At 44.5% G+C, this 18182-nt stretch overlaps 1 protein-coding gene across 1 annotated transcript; it reads left to right on the forward strand.

The window, feature by feature from the left end:
- GCNA (germ cell nuclear acidic peptidase) lies at window positions 1-13772 on the forward strand. Its single transcript, XM_082488238.1, has 8 exons — window positions 1-116; window positions 1464-1537; window positions 2970-3410; window positions 4806-4977; window positions 6383-6527; window positions 8237-8375; window positions 11333-11537; window positions 12568-13772. Exons 1-8 carry the CDS (start codon window positions 76-78, stop codon window positions 12818-12820), a joined length of 1470 nt encoding a protein of 489 aa, XP_082344364.1. The 5' UTR covers window positions 1-75; the 3' UTR covers window positions 12821-13772.
- Window positions 13773-18182: the final 4410 nt, after the last annotated feature.

Genomic DNA, 18182 nt, shown 5'->3' on the forward strand with positions numbered 1-18182 from the left:
TTAAAAAAAAAAGTCTAACAAAAGGAACAGAACCTTGTTCTTAATTAATCTTTTATTGTTGCAGTTTTGGCTAGAATGAAAACTCCCAAATCTGTTTCTAAGAAGGTGGCGGCAAGGTGGGTGCAGTAACCTATGACTTTTCAATGTTTGTATATTAGTTTTCTGTATCACATATACCATTCAGAATACAGAAAAATGATCAAAATTTTAGTGATTCATAGGCAGAGAGATATGTGTGTAGGAGTGAGTGCAGACGGACCCATTACCTGTTCAGTCTGTATGTGCAGGTCAAATGGAAAAGGGGATGTTTGGAGGTGTACATGCTCTATTGCCATTCCTGTTAATGGATGTAAATGGTAACTTTTCACAGAATCCCAGCGTGGTCAGGGTTGGAAGGGACCTCTGGAGCTCACCCAGTCCCACCCCCTGCCAGAGCAGGGGCACCTCCAGCAGTGGCACAGGACACGTTCAGGCGGGTTTGGAATGGCTCCAGAGTGGGAGACTCCCCTCCTCTCTGGGCAGCTGTGCCAGTGCTCTGCCACCCGCACAGGAAAGAGGTTCTTCTTCATGTTTAGATGGAACTTCCTGTGTTCAAGTTTGTGCCCGTTTCCTCTTGTCCTGAGCACCACTGAAAAATGACTGTTCCCATCCCTCTGGCACCCTCCCTTGAAGGTTTTGTAAGCATTGATGAGATCCTCCCTCGGTCTTCTCTTCTCCAAACTAAAAAGCCCCAAGTCCCTCAGCCTTTCCTCATAAGAAAGATGCTCCAGTCCCTTCATCATCTTTGTAGCCCTTTGCTGGACCCTTTCTAGCAGTTCCCTGTCCTTCTTGAGCTGGGGAGCCCAGAACTGGACACAGTGCTCCAGATGTGGCCTCCCCGGGGCAGAGCAGAGGGGGAGGATGACCTCCCTCCACCTGCTGGCTACACTCTTCTTGATGCACCCCAAGATGCCATTGGCCTTTTTGGCCACCAGGGCACATTGCTGGTTCGTGGTCATCCTGTTGTCCACCAGGACTCCCGGGTCCCTTTCCACAGAGCTGCTCTCCAGGAGGTCAGCCCCCAACCTGTACTGATGTACAGGTTATCCTCCCCAGATGTAGTACCCTACACTTGCCCTTGTTGAACTCTGTAAGGTTCCTTTCTGCCCAGCTCTCCAGCCTGTCCAGGTCACACTGTATGGCAACACAGCCTTCCGGCGTGTCAGCCACCCCTCCCCGTTTTATATCACCAGCAAACGTACTGATGATATGCTCTATCCCTTCATCCGGGTCATTGATGAATATATTGAACAGGACTGGACCCAGTACTGGCCCCTGAGGAAAAGGGGCATCAGTTGCTGCGCGCAACTGATAATGTTCTATTGGGTGGCTTTTTATGCTTTGCTTTTTTAGTAAGGCAAACTTACTCTTCTATTTTCCTGCTTATGCCTAACTTGTTTTCACATTATTTGCTTGTTTTACAGTTTGAAGGGCTTTATTGATGACTCGGATGATTTCTTCTTGGATTTTAAAGTGAGAGAGAGCACAACAAAGAATGGCAAGTAATTGTCCAACAGCAAATCCGAGACAGGAATTTTAATGAGTGGAAAGATAGCATTCATTGCTGAGCTCATAAATTTCTGAGAGAGCTTGTTAAACATAAGATTGCTTTGTCTCTTCCTTGAGGGTAAAAGAGGAGAGGTTTTTCTGTCTCCCCTGGGGGTGACAGAGGAAAGCATAGTCATACTGTTCTGACAGATGTATGATTTGAAGCACTGATGTAGGTCTGCAGATACTATGGACTCTCTGCTAGTATTTGGGTCTGTGAAAAGAGTAGTGAATCATGGTTGATGAGGCTGAGCTGCAAATATGGGCTGATCACTGGAGGGAGGACTTAGGATATGCAAAACAGTGTTCCTATGGCTGTATGAGCTCATCCTGTGGCTAAAAGACACTGAGTAAAGAAAGAAGGTAACAGTTGTTAAGCTAGATACCTTTAATTTGATTCAGGTGTTGGCAGTCAGGCCAGTCTTGCCTATGGATGTTGCAGAGCCACAGACACGGATCTTTAATTTGGAGCTTCTTTAGCCAAGGTCCTATGTGTAATCCTGGCTACAAGATGCTCTGGCAAACCATGGCTTGAGGGGTTTCAGTGCTTGTCTGAGCAGAGGATCCCTCTTTTCCCCAAGAAATGGAAAGTGCCTCGGTTTACTAACATTCAGACCCTGACTACAGCTGTCTAGCACACTTCTCATTGGACTTTCCTTGGAGGAGTGAACAGGGTTATGGAATTCTTCATACAGCCACTAGGCCAGCAAGCAGGTGGTAGAATTCTAGTAGATGAGGGATGATAACAGTGATCTCATGTGAACCTGTAGAAGCCCTGATCAAGAAGGGTGGGATCTCTTGCACCCGGTGTGAATGTCAGCCTGAAACTGTGTATGCCAGCAGCAGACTGTAAAAAGCTAATGGAATGGTTTCTGGAGGGGAAAAGGGGGGAAGCAAAGTGGACCAGAAACATCATTAAAAAAAAAAAAAATCTCACCAATAGATCTGACGTGATCCCTTGATCTTGATAGGCCAAATCTGAGATGTCAGATTTGCCTTGTTTGTTGGCAAGCGTAAGTGCTGTAGGCTATGGTTCAATCAGCTGAGCATATTTTAAGTCACCCTTCACTTGGTGGTTTTATAAAACTTTATATGAAATGTTGAGCATGTAGCTTTTGTGTGCTAGCTACCTATTCAGGATTATTCGGCCTGGTGGCTGATGTATATGTACATGGGGTTTAAGCTCCTTTTTATTTTTTTACACATCTTTCAGTGACTTTCCATTTAGTATGATGGTAAATGAGCAGAGTGTAATAAAGAAAATGCAAAGATATCTTTAGCTTCTTTGTGTTTTCCTATCTTTCAAGGGATTTTTTTTGTGCTAAGGCAAAGGTGGGTCTTAAAGTTTACCAAAACTTTAAGTTGTTTCTTTTGAATTGCAGCACAGAAGGATCTTCAGACCCTGAAGAAGTTGACGACTTCTGGAAAGAAAAACACTTGCTGCCGAGAATTGCAGAATTCAGAGACTTCAAGTGACAGTGAAGATTCTGTCTTTGTAGAAAGCTCATGGCATGACTACCAAAAAGGGGGGGTGAAAGATTTGAAAGAGAGTTGGAGTTGCACAAAACTTTCACCTCCACAAAATCTGAAAGAGTCAATTTCCAGAGGCAGTCCAGACTTGCTTGTTAGAAGGAAAGAAAGGAGCTGTGAAAAAAGTACAGAAAATAAAGTCCAGACTGCGGCACTACGACAAAGTACAGCTGTAGAATCAGATAGCTCAGATGATGAATTTGAATCACTAATAGAACGAATCAGGAAACGAAGCATACCCCGAAAATCAATCTTAAGCACAAGTAAAACTGTCTACCAGCCAAGTGTTATAGGTAAGTGATTGTTCTTAGCTAACTTGCAAGCTGCCTGTTGGCAGCAATGGTAGCGCTAATTGCCTAATTCTTTTCCTTTGGGTGGCTTATGCTTTAGAAGTGCAACCTAGCATCTTGCAGCTGAATTTGGCACAATCGGAAGTTATTCCTCTGAGCATTCTGAAAAATGATTCTGCTAGTCTTGTGGTATCAAGATTTAAGTTTTTCACTATTGCTTGTTTTTATAATTCCTGTAATTGTAGGCATTTTTAGTTTTTAAAATTGTGCTGGAAACATCTAACTGGTGGTTTTAAATGATGATAATTTTTAATGTAATTTTTTTAGAGTATGATAGCAGTTAATGTGAAGCTGTCATTTTGGCAAGACTGAAATTCTGAGTAGTTTAGATGCTGCTAATTTAGTATTTGGATTTATAATTGACTTCATTTTATTTAAAATGCAGTTTATAATGAGAATTTCCTTAATCAGTAGCTCCTTCTCTCCTTTGACTAACTGAAGTGAGCTCCAACTGAAAGATTGCAAAGGCTGAAAAGGGCAATTGCTGAGTACGAGCAGGTAAAACCAAATATTTTTGTAGAAGACTAAACGCAAGGTGCCTTCCTCACTAACAAGGACTAGTTCAGGGCAAGGAGACCTATGGAAGAGGATGGCTGACAGCATAGAAATGTGCCCTGGGAAAGAGCAAATTTCTTTTATTTATTGGAATATGTTGACATGGTCTAGAAAACATATTCTAGGAGTGAGCTGGCAGCTGCACTGGCTTCTCTGTATGTGGTTGTGCAGTGAAAGGAGACAAGTTGCCCAAATAGGAGAACAGTTATAGAAAAGGCAGCAGAGAAAACACCTACTGAAACTGCAAACCTTGAAGTGGTCCTTGATTTCTGGTGTGAGGGTCAGTCATTTTAGCAGTCTGTCCAGACATGGACTGGGGTAAACAGTGATCTCATCACAACTTGCCCCTGAAACAAGTGATGTGACTTAGGGTACATGACCGAAGGTTAGAATGATATTTTTTTTTTTTTTTTTTTTTTATTCAAATGGTGTCTCTGTGTTACTACTCCCAATGTGCTGGTGATGGATTTTGAATTTGTGAAATGTCACAGATACGCCTGCCTGAGGTCACAAATGCTTTTTCCCTCTACTTCCTCCTAGCTGAATGTTGGAAAGTTTGGAGTACGCCACTCCTTCATCGAACGGTAATTTTTGTAGTATATAACAGCAAATTCACTTTCCATCAGTTGTAAAAGCCTTTGTATTCAAGTAGGTGCGGTAACAGTGTGTATGCTGAGTTGGAATATTTCACTTTTTTCGCTGTTGTCCGTTATACCTGGTTGCTGATGTCTGCGCGCCCAGTTCTTTGAATGTGCAATCCTGTGACTCTTTCTGTTGAACTAGAAAACATCAAGCCACCCTGTGAAGATGCCCAGTCCTTGAGAGGCGAGGGAGTCATGACACCAAAGCCAAACTCCATTTCACTTCAAGAAACACCTTCCAAGATAACGGCTTCTGCAAGAATTCCTAGGGATGAACTGGTCAGTTGCTCACAGTCAGCAAAGATGGAGAAAAGGTAGGTGTTTTTCCATCTTTACTATGTTCTAGGACCATTATAGATGGACAAAGAGATGCTAAGCATTTTGCCTAAGATGACGTTGTGATTTTTCTTGTACCTAGAGACTTCTGCTACCAATTAAGCAGTTGTTAATGGTTAAGTAGCTGGAAATCATAGCTTTCAGTCTCAGATATGTCAGGGAGAATATAAGTTAATCTCCGCATGGAGGGATTGATGACAAATAAATCTTCTTTGTTAATGTTAGCTCTCTTGCTGTTCCTTGTCTTGGCATGGCATACTTGAAACGTGCGTTGGACCTACAGATTCTATCTATCCAGCTGCCTGCCTCTGAAAATTTATCAGGACCGATTCTGTTAGGAATTCATGTCTTTTAACAGGCTTGTCTTGATATTTTTGACCCGTATCCTTATAACTTGCAGAATTTGTGTTTCTTTTTCTATATGTGGAAGCAACTTAAACTTTTCAGAAGAAAGCCTTGATAATTTCTAATAGCTGCCTTTATTCTGCCTTTTAGACATCTGATGTTTTCTTGAATCATTTTATAATTGTGTATACCAATACAAAACCTTTAAATTAAGTTTTCAAAGCTGATGCTTTGTCTTGGAGTTAATCATCCTAGTGGAATATCTGCTTCCCCTGAATAAATTCTAGAGGATTCCCAGAACATCTTTGGCTATGTTTCTGAAAATATACTTTTATTGTGGGTGACCATATTATTAGATGACCATATTATATTAGGGTTGGTCATACATTGATCAAGTTTTGATATCATAGAATCGTTTTGGTTGGAAGACACCTTTAAGATCATCAAGTCCAACCATTAATCCAGCACTGCCAAGTTACCATTAAACCATGTCCTTCAGCACCACGTCGTCACATCTTTTAAATACCTCCAGGGATGGCGACTCCACCACTGCCCTGGGCAGCCTGTTCCAATGCGTGACAACCCTTTCAGTGAAGAAATTTTCCCTAATATCCATCCTAAACCTCCCCTGGTGCAACTTCAGGTCATTTCCCCTTCTATCGCCTGTTACTTGGGAGAAGAGACTGACTCCTGCTTTGTAGGGGAGTGGTTTTTGTGCCTTTTTGTGCCTTGCAGTGTCACAAAGATCTGAGCTACCACCTTTTCCTACTTGGTGGTTCTCAGTCTAGTTTTGTGAATTAATGAAATAACTGCGCAACTACTGCAACAGCTCTACCCTTTCATGCCCCCAAAGGGGGAAAAAGACAGTACAAGTGTCTGTGCCCCACTGGCCTCGGAAGGGCTAGCTAGTGAAGAGAGTCAGGAGAGGTTTGTGCCAGTGGCAGCATCCCAGAGATCCATATTGGCTATAAAGTGGTTGTCATTTGTCAACGTGGTATCTCTGTACTTCAGTAAATTGCTTTATGGCTTTTCTCGTAGGCTCAGGGTGTGCTCCGTGCCTGGCTGTTTCTTGCAAGATCTCTCAAATCCGGATGCCCACTATGTGAAGTATTTCAAGAAAAATAAAGAGGAGCTGGCGCAGAAACTCTTCTGTCTGTATAATCGTACCATCTTTGAGCAGAAGGTTGGCTTCAAAGCAAAAACTACAATTCTAAAATGCTGGTTAATATGTTGCTCCTTGCCTTTTGATGTGATTGCTCTTCATCCTCTTCAGTTAGCAGAAGTCAAGCTTTATAGCAATGGCTTACATTTGAATTCGTTCAAGCAATTTCTTTGAAAGGGGTTTATCGCCACTGTGACACAGCAGTTTTCCGCTTGTCTCACTTTCCCAGCTGTAATGGTGTATCATCCTTAAGTGATCAGTCTGGGTGGTATCCAATAGTCCTTGATGTGAGGAACTGCTACATGAGGGGCCTTGGAACAGTTTCGTCTTCCAAAGAGGTGACTGATATTTATCTTCATGTATTTCCTGTGTGGTCATCAACTCAGCAGCCCGGGAGCGTTTCTGTTGCTGCCTCTGTGGTAGTAGACCCCAGCAAAGGCAGCTGTGGTTTTCTGCTGCTGGAAGAAGCTCAAGGTTCCACCATGGCTTATTCAGCTTTTACTCCAGTAACATGTACTAGTGAACTCTGCATCGTTACCACAGCCTAATAGCTAGTTGTAGTGCAACTTTCTTGCCTGCAGCTGACAAAAGGCAAGTGGAAGGAGAGTACATTGGGGAGCAGGGAGCTGATGGATAAAAGCACTTCCCTTTGTTCTTAGGGCCTGTTGCTTCATGCTTCAGGCAATCTTCATTCAGTCCTGTTGCGTATTCCTGGCTGCCATTCAGGAGAACAGATTTAAAAGCTGCTTATCCTTTGAATAACAGTTTTGGGTGAACCTAAAGCTGTAAGCTGTGTTTTGAATTGAAGGCTCAGTTTCAGAGAACCGCCGTCTTGACCTTTACATCTTCTGGGATACTGGAGATCCTCCTCTGATGAGAAATGTCCTTGAAAGGACGGATGCTGACGGCAGGAATTCCAGCAGAATTTCCTTCAGGAAGGAAAATATTTCTGTGCAGCTGAGAAAATATTGTTGAGTTGACCAAGGACAGGCTGAGGTCAGGATTTCACATAAAGCTGAGCTGAACAGGCTCACTGTTGCTGAAAGCAAAATATTTTGCTCTCGAGTGCTTCAGCCCTGTACCTGTGCTGGCACTTACTACTATGTAAGTAAGGGATAATCGCCCCTCTTGCAGTGTGAAGGTGCATCAAATTAAAATGGCGAGTTGTAGGTTCAGAACAATCAAAGCAGATGGTACTTGACTGCAAATTATTAAGCTATAGAACTTCTGATCATAGACTATTGTGGATGCTAACAATGCGTATGTATTCTTAAACATACACACACATTCTCCCCAAAACACCAGAAAACAACTTGAAGGGCTATTTAATGCAAAGGAATCACCTGTGGCTCAGGGAAGTGTTGTCTTGCAAATGACTAGCAGTTGGGGATAGTACTTTTTTTGAAGAGGAAATTCTGTTTTATGCCTGACCTGTCCTTGCATTTCCTCTTAAGCAGCATGTGTTAGGCACTGTTGGAAGGAGAATAGGGGAACTAAGGGACTTTTTGTCTCCTGCATTGTGAAACTCCTGGTGTTGGTTACAGAAAAACTGATGATGGGAATAAGAAGCCATGGAGGGTGGGTTTGCATCTGAAGTCACAACAGTGTTAAGGGCACTAACAGAGACATCCTGTACTGGCTTTGCAGTAAATATAAGGGGAAGATAGAGGGTCAGAAGAAGAAAAGAGAGGTAGAAGAGGGAAGATTACATGTACTGTTTTGTTTTTCAGTTACCAGAGAAGATGGTAATAATATGGAATAAGAAAATGAGAAAAACAGCAGGATATTGTGTAACTGGGCAGACAGAAGGTCCTGAAGCAAAGCGTTATGCTCGCATAGAACTTTCTGAGAAAGTCTGTGACTCTGCAGGTAGGTAAAAGAAAAGTTATGTTGATTCTTTGGTGAGAAAGAGAGTTCTAGAGATAAAACCAAGAATCTGAGGCCTAAGAAGATCTGCAACTGGCCCCTTCTTTGAAATTTCTTATTACCTTGAATAAATAAATCCATTAATGGTTGTACTTATCCTCACAACCCATCTAAGAGGCTGGGCAAATTTAAAAAATCTGACAACAGACGTGTTCATGCCAACAGCAGTATTTTGTTTTATATTTCTTATTGCTTTGAAGACTATAATGCTATAATGGCAATCTAAAATCTGACTTCTTCCATCATAGCTAGCCACTTTGTTGGTAGTATTTAAAGCTGGAATAAAGACAGGTCAGCGCCAAATTAAATTCTGTTATATGGTGGGTACTGTAGCTGTTATTTCTCCCTCATCCCATCCCAATTTGGGGAAGTGAATGTTTGAGTTACCATGGGAGAACCAGTTCTGTAATTAATGGAATATTTTGAAGTAAGCTTAATAAATTTGAGAGATACAACGGAGTACCCTGGGAATATGCTTTTGAGGTTGTAGGGTTCTACAAATGCTGGTTGGGTTTTTAAGAAGCACCTTTTAGAAGCACAAGAGCAGCCAATCTTAGTGTGTCGTAAGACAACCAAAAGGGGCAGAAGATCAGCTTGGCTGAACAGGGAACCTTGTGGAGCTCAAGAGAAAAAAGAAATTGTCTGATCTCTGGAAGCGAGGTCAGGCTACACAGGAAGATTAGAGCTGTGGTTTGTGTATGCAGGGAGAAGACATGAAAAGCCAAAGCTCAGTTTGAGTTGAAACTTGTCAGTGTTGTGTCAGATAACAAGAAGGGGTTTAAGTACATTAATAACAAGAGGAGGTCTAAAGAAAACATTGGACTGGTGCTTGTTGAAGATGGTCATCTGCTTAATAGGGATGAAGAAAAAATGGAGGCATTCAAGGCTTTTTTTTTTGGCCTCAGTCTTTAAAAAACTGACAGACCTTGGGCTGCCTGGTCCTGTGGGTTGGAGGACCACGAGTGCAGGAAGGGTAACTTTCCATTTGTGGACACTGAAATTGTCAGGGACCAACTGTATCAGCTGAATATTCACAAGTCCATGGGGCCTGGTGGGATTCACCGCAGAGCACTGAAGGAGCTGGGGGATGTTAGGGCAGGACACGTCTCGATCATCTGCCAAAGGTCTTGGGAGTCTGGGGAGGTCCCTGCTGACTGCAAGCTAGCCAGTATTATTCCAATTTACAAGAAGGGCATGAGGGAAGACCCAGGAAACTACAGACCTGTGAGTCTAACCTCACTTCCTGGAAAAACTATGGAGAAGATCCTACTGGGTACTACTGAAAGGCATTTAAAGCATAATGCAATCAGGTACAGTCAATGTGGGTTCACAAAGGGAAAGTTCTGTTTAACTAATTTGATCTCCTTATGTGGATGAAGGGAAGGTGGTGGATGTAGTTTTTCTGGATTTCAGTAAGGCTTTGGATACTATCCCTCACAGCATCCTTCTGTACAAGTTGTCCATCTGTGGAACGAGCAAGTTCATGGTGTGCTGCATGAAGAACTGGCTGAAGAGTAGAGCTTAAAGTGTTGCAGTGAACAGGGCTACATCTGGCTGGCGACCAGTCACCAGTGGTGTTCCTCAGGGTTCCATGCTGTTCAATGTATTTATCAATGATGTGGATGCAGGAGTTGAATGCACCACGAGCAAGTTTGCTGATGGTCCCAAACTGGGAGGCACTGTCGACTCTCTGCATTGCAGAGGGATCTAGATAGATGGGAGCGTTGGGCAATGATTAATGGGATGAAATTTAACAAGGACAAATGCCAGATTCTGCACCTGGGATGGAGTAATGCCGGGCACGAGTATAAATTGGGAGAGGAGTGGCTGGAGAACAGCCCTGCAGAGAGGGATCTGGGGGTGCTGGCTGACAGCAATGTGCCCTGGCAGCCAAGAGGGCATACCGCATCCTGGGGTGCATCAAACGCAACATCACCAGACAGTCAAAAGGGTTGGTTATCCCACTGTGTTCAGCTTTGGTGAGTACTGTGTGTCGTTCTGGGCCCACAATTTAAGGAGGATGTGAAGGCACACGAATGTGTCCAGGGGAGGGCAACAAAGCCGGTGACAGGGCTGGAAGGAGTGGCTTATGAGGAGCAGCTAAAGACTAGGTTTGTCTAGTTTGGAGAAAAGGAGGCTGAGGGGTGACCTTATTGCTCTCTCCAGCTTCCTGAGGAGGGGATGTAGAGAGGGAGGTGCTGAGGTCTTCTCCCTGGTATCCAGTGACAAGATGTGTGGGAATGCTTGAAAGCTGCACCAGGGGTGGTTTAGACTGGACATTAGGAAGCATTTCTTTACTCAGAGGGTGGTCAAGCACTGGAACAGGCTTCCTAAAGAGCTGGTCGATGCCCTGAGCCTGTTAGTGTTTAAGAGGCATTTGGACAATGCCCTTAATAGCATGTTTTAGCTTCTGGTCAGGCAGTTGGACTAGATGATCGTGGTCAGTCCCTTCCAACTGAAATATTCTATTCTAATTGTCAAGAAAGTTCAGTGCTCTGCTCTAGTTGTTTCTGGGTGAAAAATATCAATGATACAAAAGCAACCAATGAATGTTAGTCTTAATAAAGGTGTTTCAGGTCTCATAAAACCAAACCAAAACACTCACCCCCTCCACCCCAAACCAAACCCCAAAACCAAACAAAACCCCAAACAATTTAGGTGTGCAGGGAAGTAACTAGGATGCAGAATGAGGGCTGATCACAAAACTGGAAATGCACTGAGTAAAACCTTGTCTTGGGGCATTTTATCTTTTCAAAACATTTGTAATCCCAACCTCCGAAATAACTCTTGCATCTTAATAAAGAGTGAGTGTTAAAGGTCTGAAGCAGTGACCAAGGAGGAAAGTCTGTACTTCCCCGTACCTGACTGTTCTTAATGTCTTTTGTTTGCCTTACCCCAAGATCGTCTTCGAGACACGCTAATTCATGAGGTTTGCCATGCAGCCACCTGGCTGATCAATGGTGTTCGTGATGGACACGGACGATTCTGGAGATTCTATGCCAATAAGTCAACTGTGATTCACCCGGAACTGCCAGTAGTAACAAGATGCCACAGCTATGAGATTAATTACAAATTCATCTATGAGTGTGTTCGGTGCAAAGCTACGTGAGTACTGTTCTGATCTTGCATATGATTATGTATTAACTTTGTCTCTAATTTCACAGTCTCCCGTGTCTAGAAATCCTGGATCTCTTAAACTGAATTTAGGTTGGAAGGGACCTTAAAGATCATCTCATTCCAACCCCCATGCCATGGGCAGGGACACCTCCCCCCAGCCCAGGTTGCTCCAAGCCCCGTCCAACCTGGCCTTGAACACCTCCAGGGATGGGGCAGCCACAGCTTCTCTGGGCAACCTGCGCCAGGGGCTCACCGCCCTCACAGGGAAGAATTTCTTCCTAATATCCAATCTACATCTCCCCTTTTCCAGTCTGAAGCCATTACCTCTTGTCCTATCCCTCCATGCCCTTGTAAAAAGTCCCTCTCCAGTCTTCTTGTCGGTGCCCTTCAGATACTGGAAACCTGCTATAAGGTCTCCCCAGAGCCTTTTCTTCTCCAAGCTGAACACCCCCAACTCTCTCAGACTGTCTTCATAGCAGAGGTGCTCCAGCCCTCAGAGCATCTTCGTGGCCTCTTCTGGACCTGCTCCAACAGGTCCATGTCCTTCTTATGTGGAGGGTTCCAGAGCTGGACACAATAGTCCAGGTGAGTTCTCATGAGAGTGGAGTAGAGAGGCAGAATCCCCTCCCTTGCCCTGCTGGCCACGCTTCTTTTGATGCAGACTGGGATGCGGCTGGCCTTCTGGGCTGTGAGCCCACATTGCTGCCTCATGTAGAGCTTCCACCTACCAGCACCCCCAAGTCTTTCTCCTCAGGGCTGCTCTCCATCCGTTCTCTGCCCAGCCTGCATTTGTGCTTGGGATTGCCCTGACCCAGGTGCAGGACCCTGCACTTGGCCTTGTTGAACTTCATGAGGTTGGCATGGGCCCACCTCTCAAAACTGCCCATGTCCTTCTGGATGTCATCCCTTCCCTCCAGTGTGTCTGACCTAAGTAGCCTGGAGGAAGAGAAAGGAGTTCTTCCCCCCAAGTACTGTCTGCTGCAAGTATGCAATCAAAGTATGTATTTTTCCATTTCAGGATTGGACGTCATTCCAAGTCCCTGGACAGAGAGCGCTTCGTGTGTGCGTTCTGTGGGGGTCAGCTAGTCCTAAGTCAGCCCACTCGGAAAGATGGCACTCCTGCTAGGACACATCTGACACCCTTTGCGAAGTACGTGAAAGAAAACTATGGACTTACTAAAAGAGAGCAGCATGGGTTGAGTCATGCAGAAGTCATGCGGAAACTCAGTGCTGATTTTGCTTTAAAAACTAGGCTTCAAGATTCCTTGTAATATCTCAGTACACTTCCTTTCTTGATGTCGCTCAAATTTTGCGTGTAGTAGTAAATAAGTCTAACATGAGTCTAAGAATGTGTTTCAGCGGATTCCAGATAATTTTAATATTTAGCAATAAATACTTCTAATAAAGAAGGCCTTAAGGCCTTTTAGAAAAGGGGCAAGAGTGAGCAAGAAGTAAGGATGAGAGAAAGTCCATGGCGATGCACAAGTCAGTTGGGGTATACTTCTTAGTCTTCAAATAAACACCACCTGTGCCTGGGAAGATGCAGTTCTAGGCCCTTTGTGGGACTGACTCGCTGCGTTTGTCTGGAATTTTCTGAACGGTGTTTACACACAGTGCTTCATAGCACGTCTTCAGTGACTCCAGTGAGCAATGTATTTACTCTTTCATCTGGGTAGCTGATCTGTTGTAGACTCTGGGTACGTGCTGAAGACCTGCTAGGTGTGCTGTCTGGGATTGACAGACGCAAAAAAATCCAGGCCTGTGAGCCAAAGTCCTCTGATTCTGTTTGGATGACTTGCAGGCAGGAAAAGGGGCAGACCTGAAGAAGGCTTGAACGTGAGTTTAGGCATTCTCCCAAGGAGAGTTGCTTGAGTGATCCTTCGCTGTTTTGTTAAAAGTGGTAGGTAGATGATGCCTCAAATGTGTTAGAGAAAGTGTGAGCTTCTGCAAAGCCCTCTGGCCCTTAGTGAGATCAGAGTCTTTCTGATTAAATTTTGATTGCAGTTGTGCCTCTAGCACTGAGATTTCGTAGATGCTAAAATAGATGCAAAAGGCCAGGTCGGGGAAAGCATACGCTTCCCACCATAGAATGAGAAGGGCTAGCCAGATGACTCGAGCTTTTCATGTAGAACATGACTGAATGTGTGTTAAAGTGTTTGTGTCTGCTATAAACAAATTGCTCAGGGGATTCGTAATTTTGAATAATCAATAAATGCAAATTTTGTACCAACTGTGGCAATGAACCAGGGTTCTTTGTTTCAATTTAACTATGGCAGTGTAGGTCTAGTACATGAAGCTTTCTGATTTCTCCTAGCTAGTTTTGAGTTTTCATGTGCAGCAGGTCACCCTGCTTGCTGTCAAGAATACCTCTCCCTGCTCCCCACCTCCTGTCCTGCCTTTATTAATTCTGTTACACTCCAACTGAAAAAGAAATATTAGCAGCATATGAAGGAGTTCAAACTGCTGCAGAAATAGCACCTCAATTGCCTGTGCTGAGCTGGATGTTCAAAGGAAGGGTCCTCTACGCATCTGTCACAGCCCACTCAGAAAAGAGCCGGGGGGGGTGTGGGGGGGAATGACTCAGATTTGCAAATCCCCAGCGGTGTGGACTAAGGTGAGACAACTCTCAAGGTCCATACAAAAACATTTATTAGATTCCCACAGTGATTAATACACATCTCAACAAGGTCCATGATAATTGGTTAGGTATATAACAAATGAAGGCAAACAGTAAAACTAGTTATGACAAGCAGTAAGGTATGCCTTGCATTACTTAGCTACAGATATACAACAAATCATGGAAAGCAGTACTTAAGAACAGATAAATAAGGAATTATGATGAGTGGTGAGGTATGCCCTCTGTTACTTAAAAGGGCCGCTCCTCATAAGACTTATTCTCAAGACCCTTCACCAGCTTTGTTGCCCTTCTCTGAACCCTCTCTAGCACCTCAGTGTCCTTATACTGCAGCGCCCAAAATTGATCACAGTACTCAAGGAGCTGCCGCACCAGTGCAACAGTACAGTGGAACAATCACTTCTCTAGTCCTGCTGGCCACACTATTCCTGATACAGGCCAGGAAGCCGTTGGCCTTCTTGGGCACACTGCCGGCTCATGTTCAGCCGGCTGTCCAGCAATACCCCCAGGTCCTTTTCCACTGGGCAGCTTTCCAGCCACTCCACCCCAAGCCTGTAACTCTGCATGGGGTTGTTGTGACCCAAGGGCAGGATGAGGCACTTGGCCTTGATTAACCTCACACCATTGGCCTCGGCCCATCGATCCAGTCTGTCCAAGTCCCTCTGAAGAGTCCTCCTACCCTCAAGCAGGTCAACACTCCCACCTAACTTGTTGTCATCTGCAAACTTACTGAGGGGGCTCTCAATCTCTTCTTTGAGATCATTAATAAAGATATTAAACAGAAGTGGCTCTAACACCTTCAGGAGCTCCACGCTTGTCAGCTCCATCTGCCACAGGTTGAAAAATAAAGTCACATTGCAGATCTAAAAGAATAGGGCAGGATTTGTAAGGGCAGCCTGGCTTCCACTTGCAAATGCTTACCAGGGACCAGCATTTCTAGTAAGGAGGGAGACCAAGTAGGGAAATGCGTGGCAGAATGCAGTGCCCGCATGGCTCCTGGGCAGGTGCTGGGACATGAGCAGCCCAGCAGACAGAACTGCTTTCATTCAACAATATACCCCCTTGGCAGGGCTGGAGCATCCCCACAACTGCACCTGGAAAAGGGATAAATACATAATTCAGGCAGCAGCTACCTGAGATAAGATGTCAGACCCCTTGCACTGTGAATCCTGCTGCGGCATAACTTATCAGAGTAGATTAGTCAAAATCTTGATCCTAATGCTGTCTCTGAATCAAAAGAACCGGCTTGGTGATAAGGGCATTTTTGACAGCAACATCAGCCCTCAGCGCTGGCTGGACCAGGGCATAGCAGGGCAAAGCATGGAACAGGGAAAGGCAGATGAAAGAAGAAAAGACCAAGAAAAGGGGGAGGTGGGAGGTGCCCACAGGTGCCCACAGAACTGCTCTTGTTTTATTTTTGCCTTTTATGTCTTTAAAGGTGAACTGGGAAAAACAGTGTCCAAGAACAAAGCCTTGTCAGTTACCCTAGCTCGTTAACTCATCACTGTTAACGTGGGCCATGCTGTGGCAAGCAAAAAAAGGTGGAAGAAGGACTTCCTGTCTTAGAGCAGGTGAAAAAAGTCCCTCCTTACTCAACAGGCAGCCAATTTAAGAGGCCTTGAGCTGAATGATGCCCAGATTGCCCAGCCATCCCTCCCCAGCTAACCATTCCCCCAACTCTTTCACTCTCACCAGAGCCCTGCTCCGAAATTAAAAATGTCATATGAGATCTCCAAGTCAAAAGGTGACAGCACTGAAAGCTGTTGCTGGTTCATACCTTCCCTTGGCAGCATTTGCAAAGACCCACAAACTTTGGGGCTCTGAGCTTTCTCTGCTACTTAACGATTTATCTCATGCTCTCATTCTTGCCAGGTCCCAGCTTCAAAATGGCAAATGCCCAGTAATTGCTCCCACACCAAAGGTGCCAAGATCAAAAGCTCTTGCTGGCCCTCACTATCCCTTGGCAGCACTTTCAAACCCTGCAAACACTGGGGCTCTGCACTTGCCTAGCGACTCAATAGCCAAAACAGTATTTCTTGCTCTCACCAGGGTCAGGCTCAAAAATTGCGAACATCCAGCGATTGCTCCCACATGAAAGTTGCCAGGAGGGAAAGCTGTGGCTTGACCTCACTGTCCCTTGGCAGCGCTTTCATCGCCCCACAAACCTTGGGGCTCAGCACCTTCCCGCTGACTTAATCCTAAACCCCACATTTTTTTACGCTCATCAGGCCAGGCTCAAAAATTGCAAATGTCCAGTGATTGTTCCCACACCAAAGATGCCTGGAGGGAAAGCTGTTGCTTGTCCTCACTGTTCCGTGGCAGCGTTTTCACAGCCTTAAAAGACTGGTGCTCCACCCTTGCCTGACTGAAATCAACAACCGATGTCGATGACATCGATGACCAACATGGATGACTGATATCTACAACAAATGATGATTGACGTCTATGACCATTGTAGTCATTGGCAAGACATGTCAATGACCAAAGTCTACATCAACAACTAAAGTCAATGACCAACATCAGTGTTGATGACTGAAGTCAATGACTGGCGTTGAAGACCAACATTGATGTCAACCATTTATGTGGAGCACAGACATCAACGAACAATGTTGACAGCTGATGTCAGCCACCGACATCGATGCTGACATCTGAAGTCGATGACCGACGTCGATGGCTGATTTTGGTGTCACTGACCCTCTTCTATGACCTACATCAATGACCAGTGTTGACATTGACAACTGACATCAACAATTGATGTCAACAACCATGGCCAACTGTGACGAAATGGGAAAAAGGACTTCACTGAGAGGTTCAAATTAACAATATATTTGGACTTCACTCACAGGTCCAATATGTCACTATTGCAAGTTCTATGTGTACAATGGCGATTACATTATTGCAGTTTAAAAGAAATTAGTGGGATACACTATTGCGAGCTACAAATGATCCTGACAAGTAACAACACAAACCACAAGGGCGCTAGATATTAATACCTTAAAAGAGTGCACCAATCACAAACTCAATAGCATGCCATATACCATACGTATGTTTCTTAGTCACTTACCCTCTCTCTCTCAGGTGAGGTCGCTCAATCCCTGGGAAGTTACCCTGTACAGCATCCTGGATGGGGGGGACAGATCTCCTACAGGCCAGCTGTATCGTTGGAAAATTCCCCATTTTTCTCCCCAAACCCTGCGGTTTATATTTCCTGATTCTGTGAGGGTGCAGGATTATGCCTGAGTGGATTACACTGTCTGGGATATTTACCTCTGGTGGTGCGATGGCGAAGTCTCTGTTGCCAATTTGTGATGTCTGGTGCTCAAAGTCACGGGAATAGTGGTGGGATGGGACTCGGGGCATTTTGTTTGTTAAGGGCCATTTGGTTTTTGTTCTTATATGCAATCTTGAGATAACCCCAGGCTGAGCTGTTTTGCAGCTCCCTGCAAGTTATCTCTGCATAGACAAGGCAAGGTGGAGATGAAGCTGAGTCAGATAACAACTCCCTGCATCTCACCTATTGTGTTCTGAAACCAGTTTGGCTGGGTGCTCCCATACACCAACATCAACTACTGACATTGACGACTGATATCGATGACATTGACATTGATGACCAGCGTTGACATCAGCAAGCAACATTGATGACGGATGGTGACAACCAACATCGACAACTGAAATCAATGGTGACAACTGACGTCAATGACAAATTCGACGTCGACGATGGATGTCAACAACTCACATCAATGATGTTGACAACCACCATCAACAACTGATGTTGATGCTTATGACTGATGTTGTTGTCCGACATTGACAATTGACATCTATGTCTATGATTGATGTTGACAACCAATGTCAATAACTGGCATTGATAACATGGATGACCACTGTGGACAACTGACATCGATGACCAGCGACAGCATTGACAACCAACATTGATGATGCTGATGACCAACATTGACGACCAAAGTCGATGATGGATGTTGGTGACAGATGTTGATGAC

This window comes from Vanellus vanellus (genome assembly GCF_965231255.1).
Source record: "Vanellus vanellus genome assembly, chromosome: 10".
In the NCBI taxonomy this organism is placed as follows: domain Eukaryota; kingdom Metazoa; phylum Chordata; class Aves; order Charadriiformes; family Charadriidae; genus Vanellus; species Vanellus vanellus.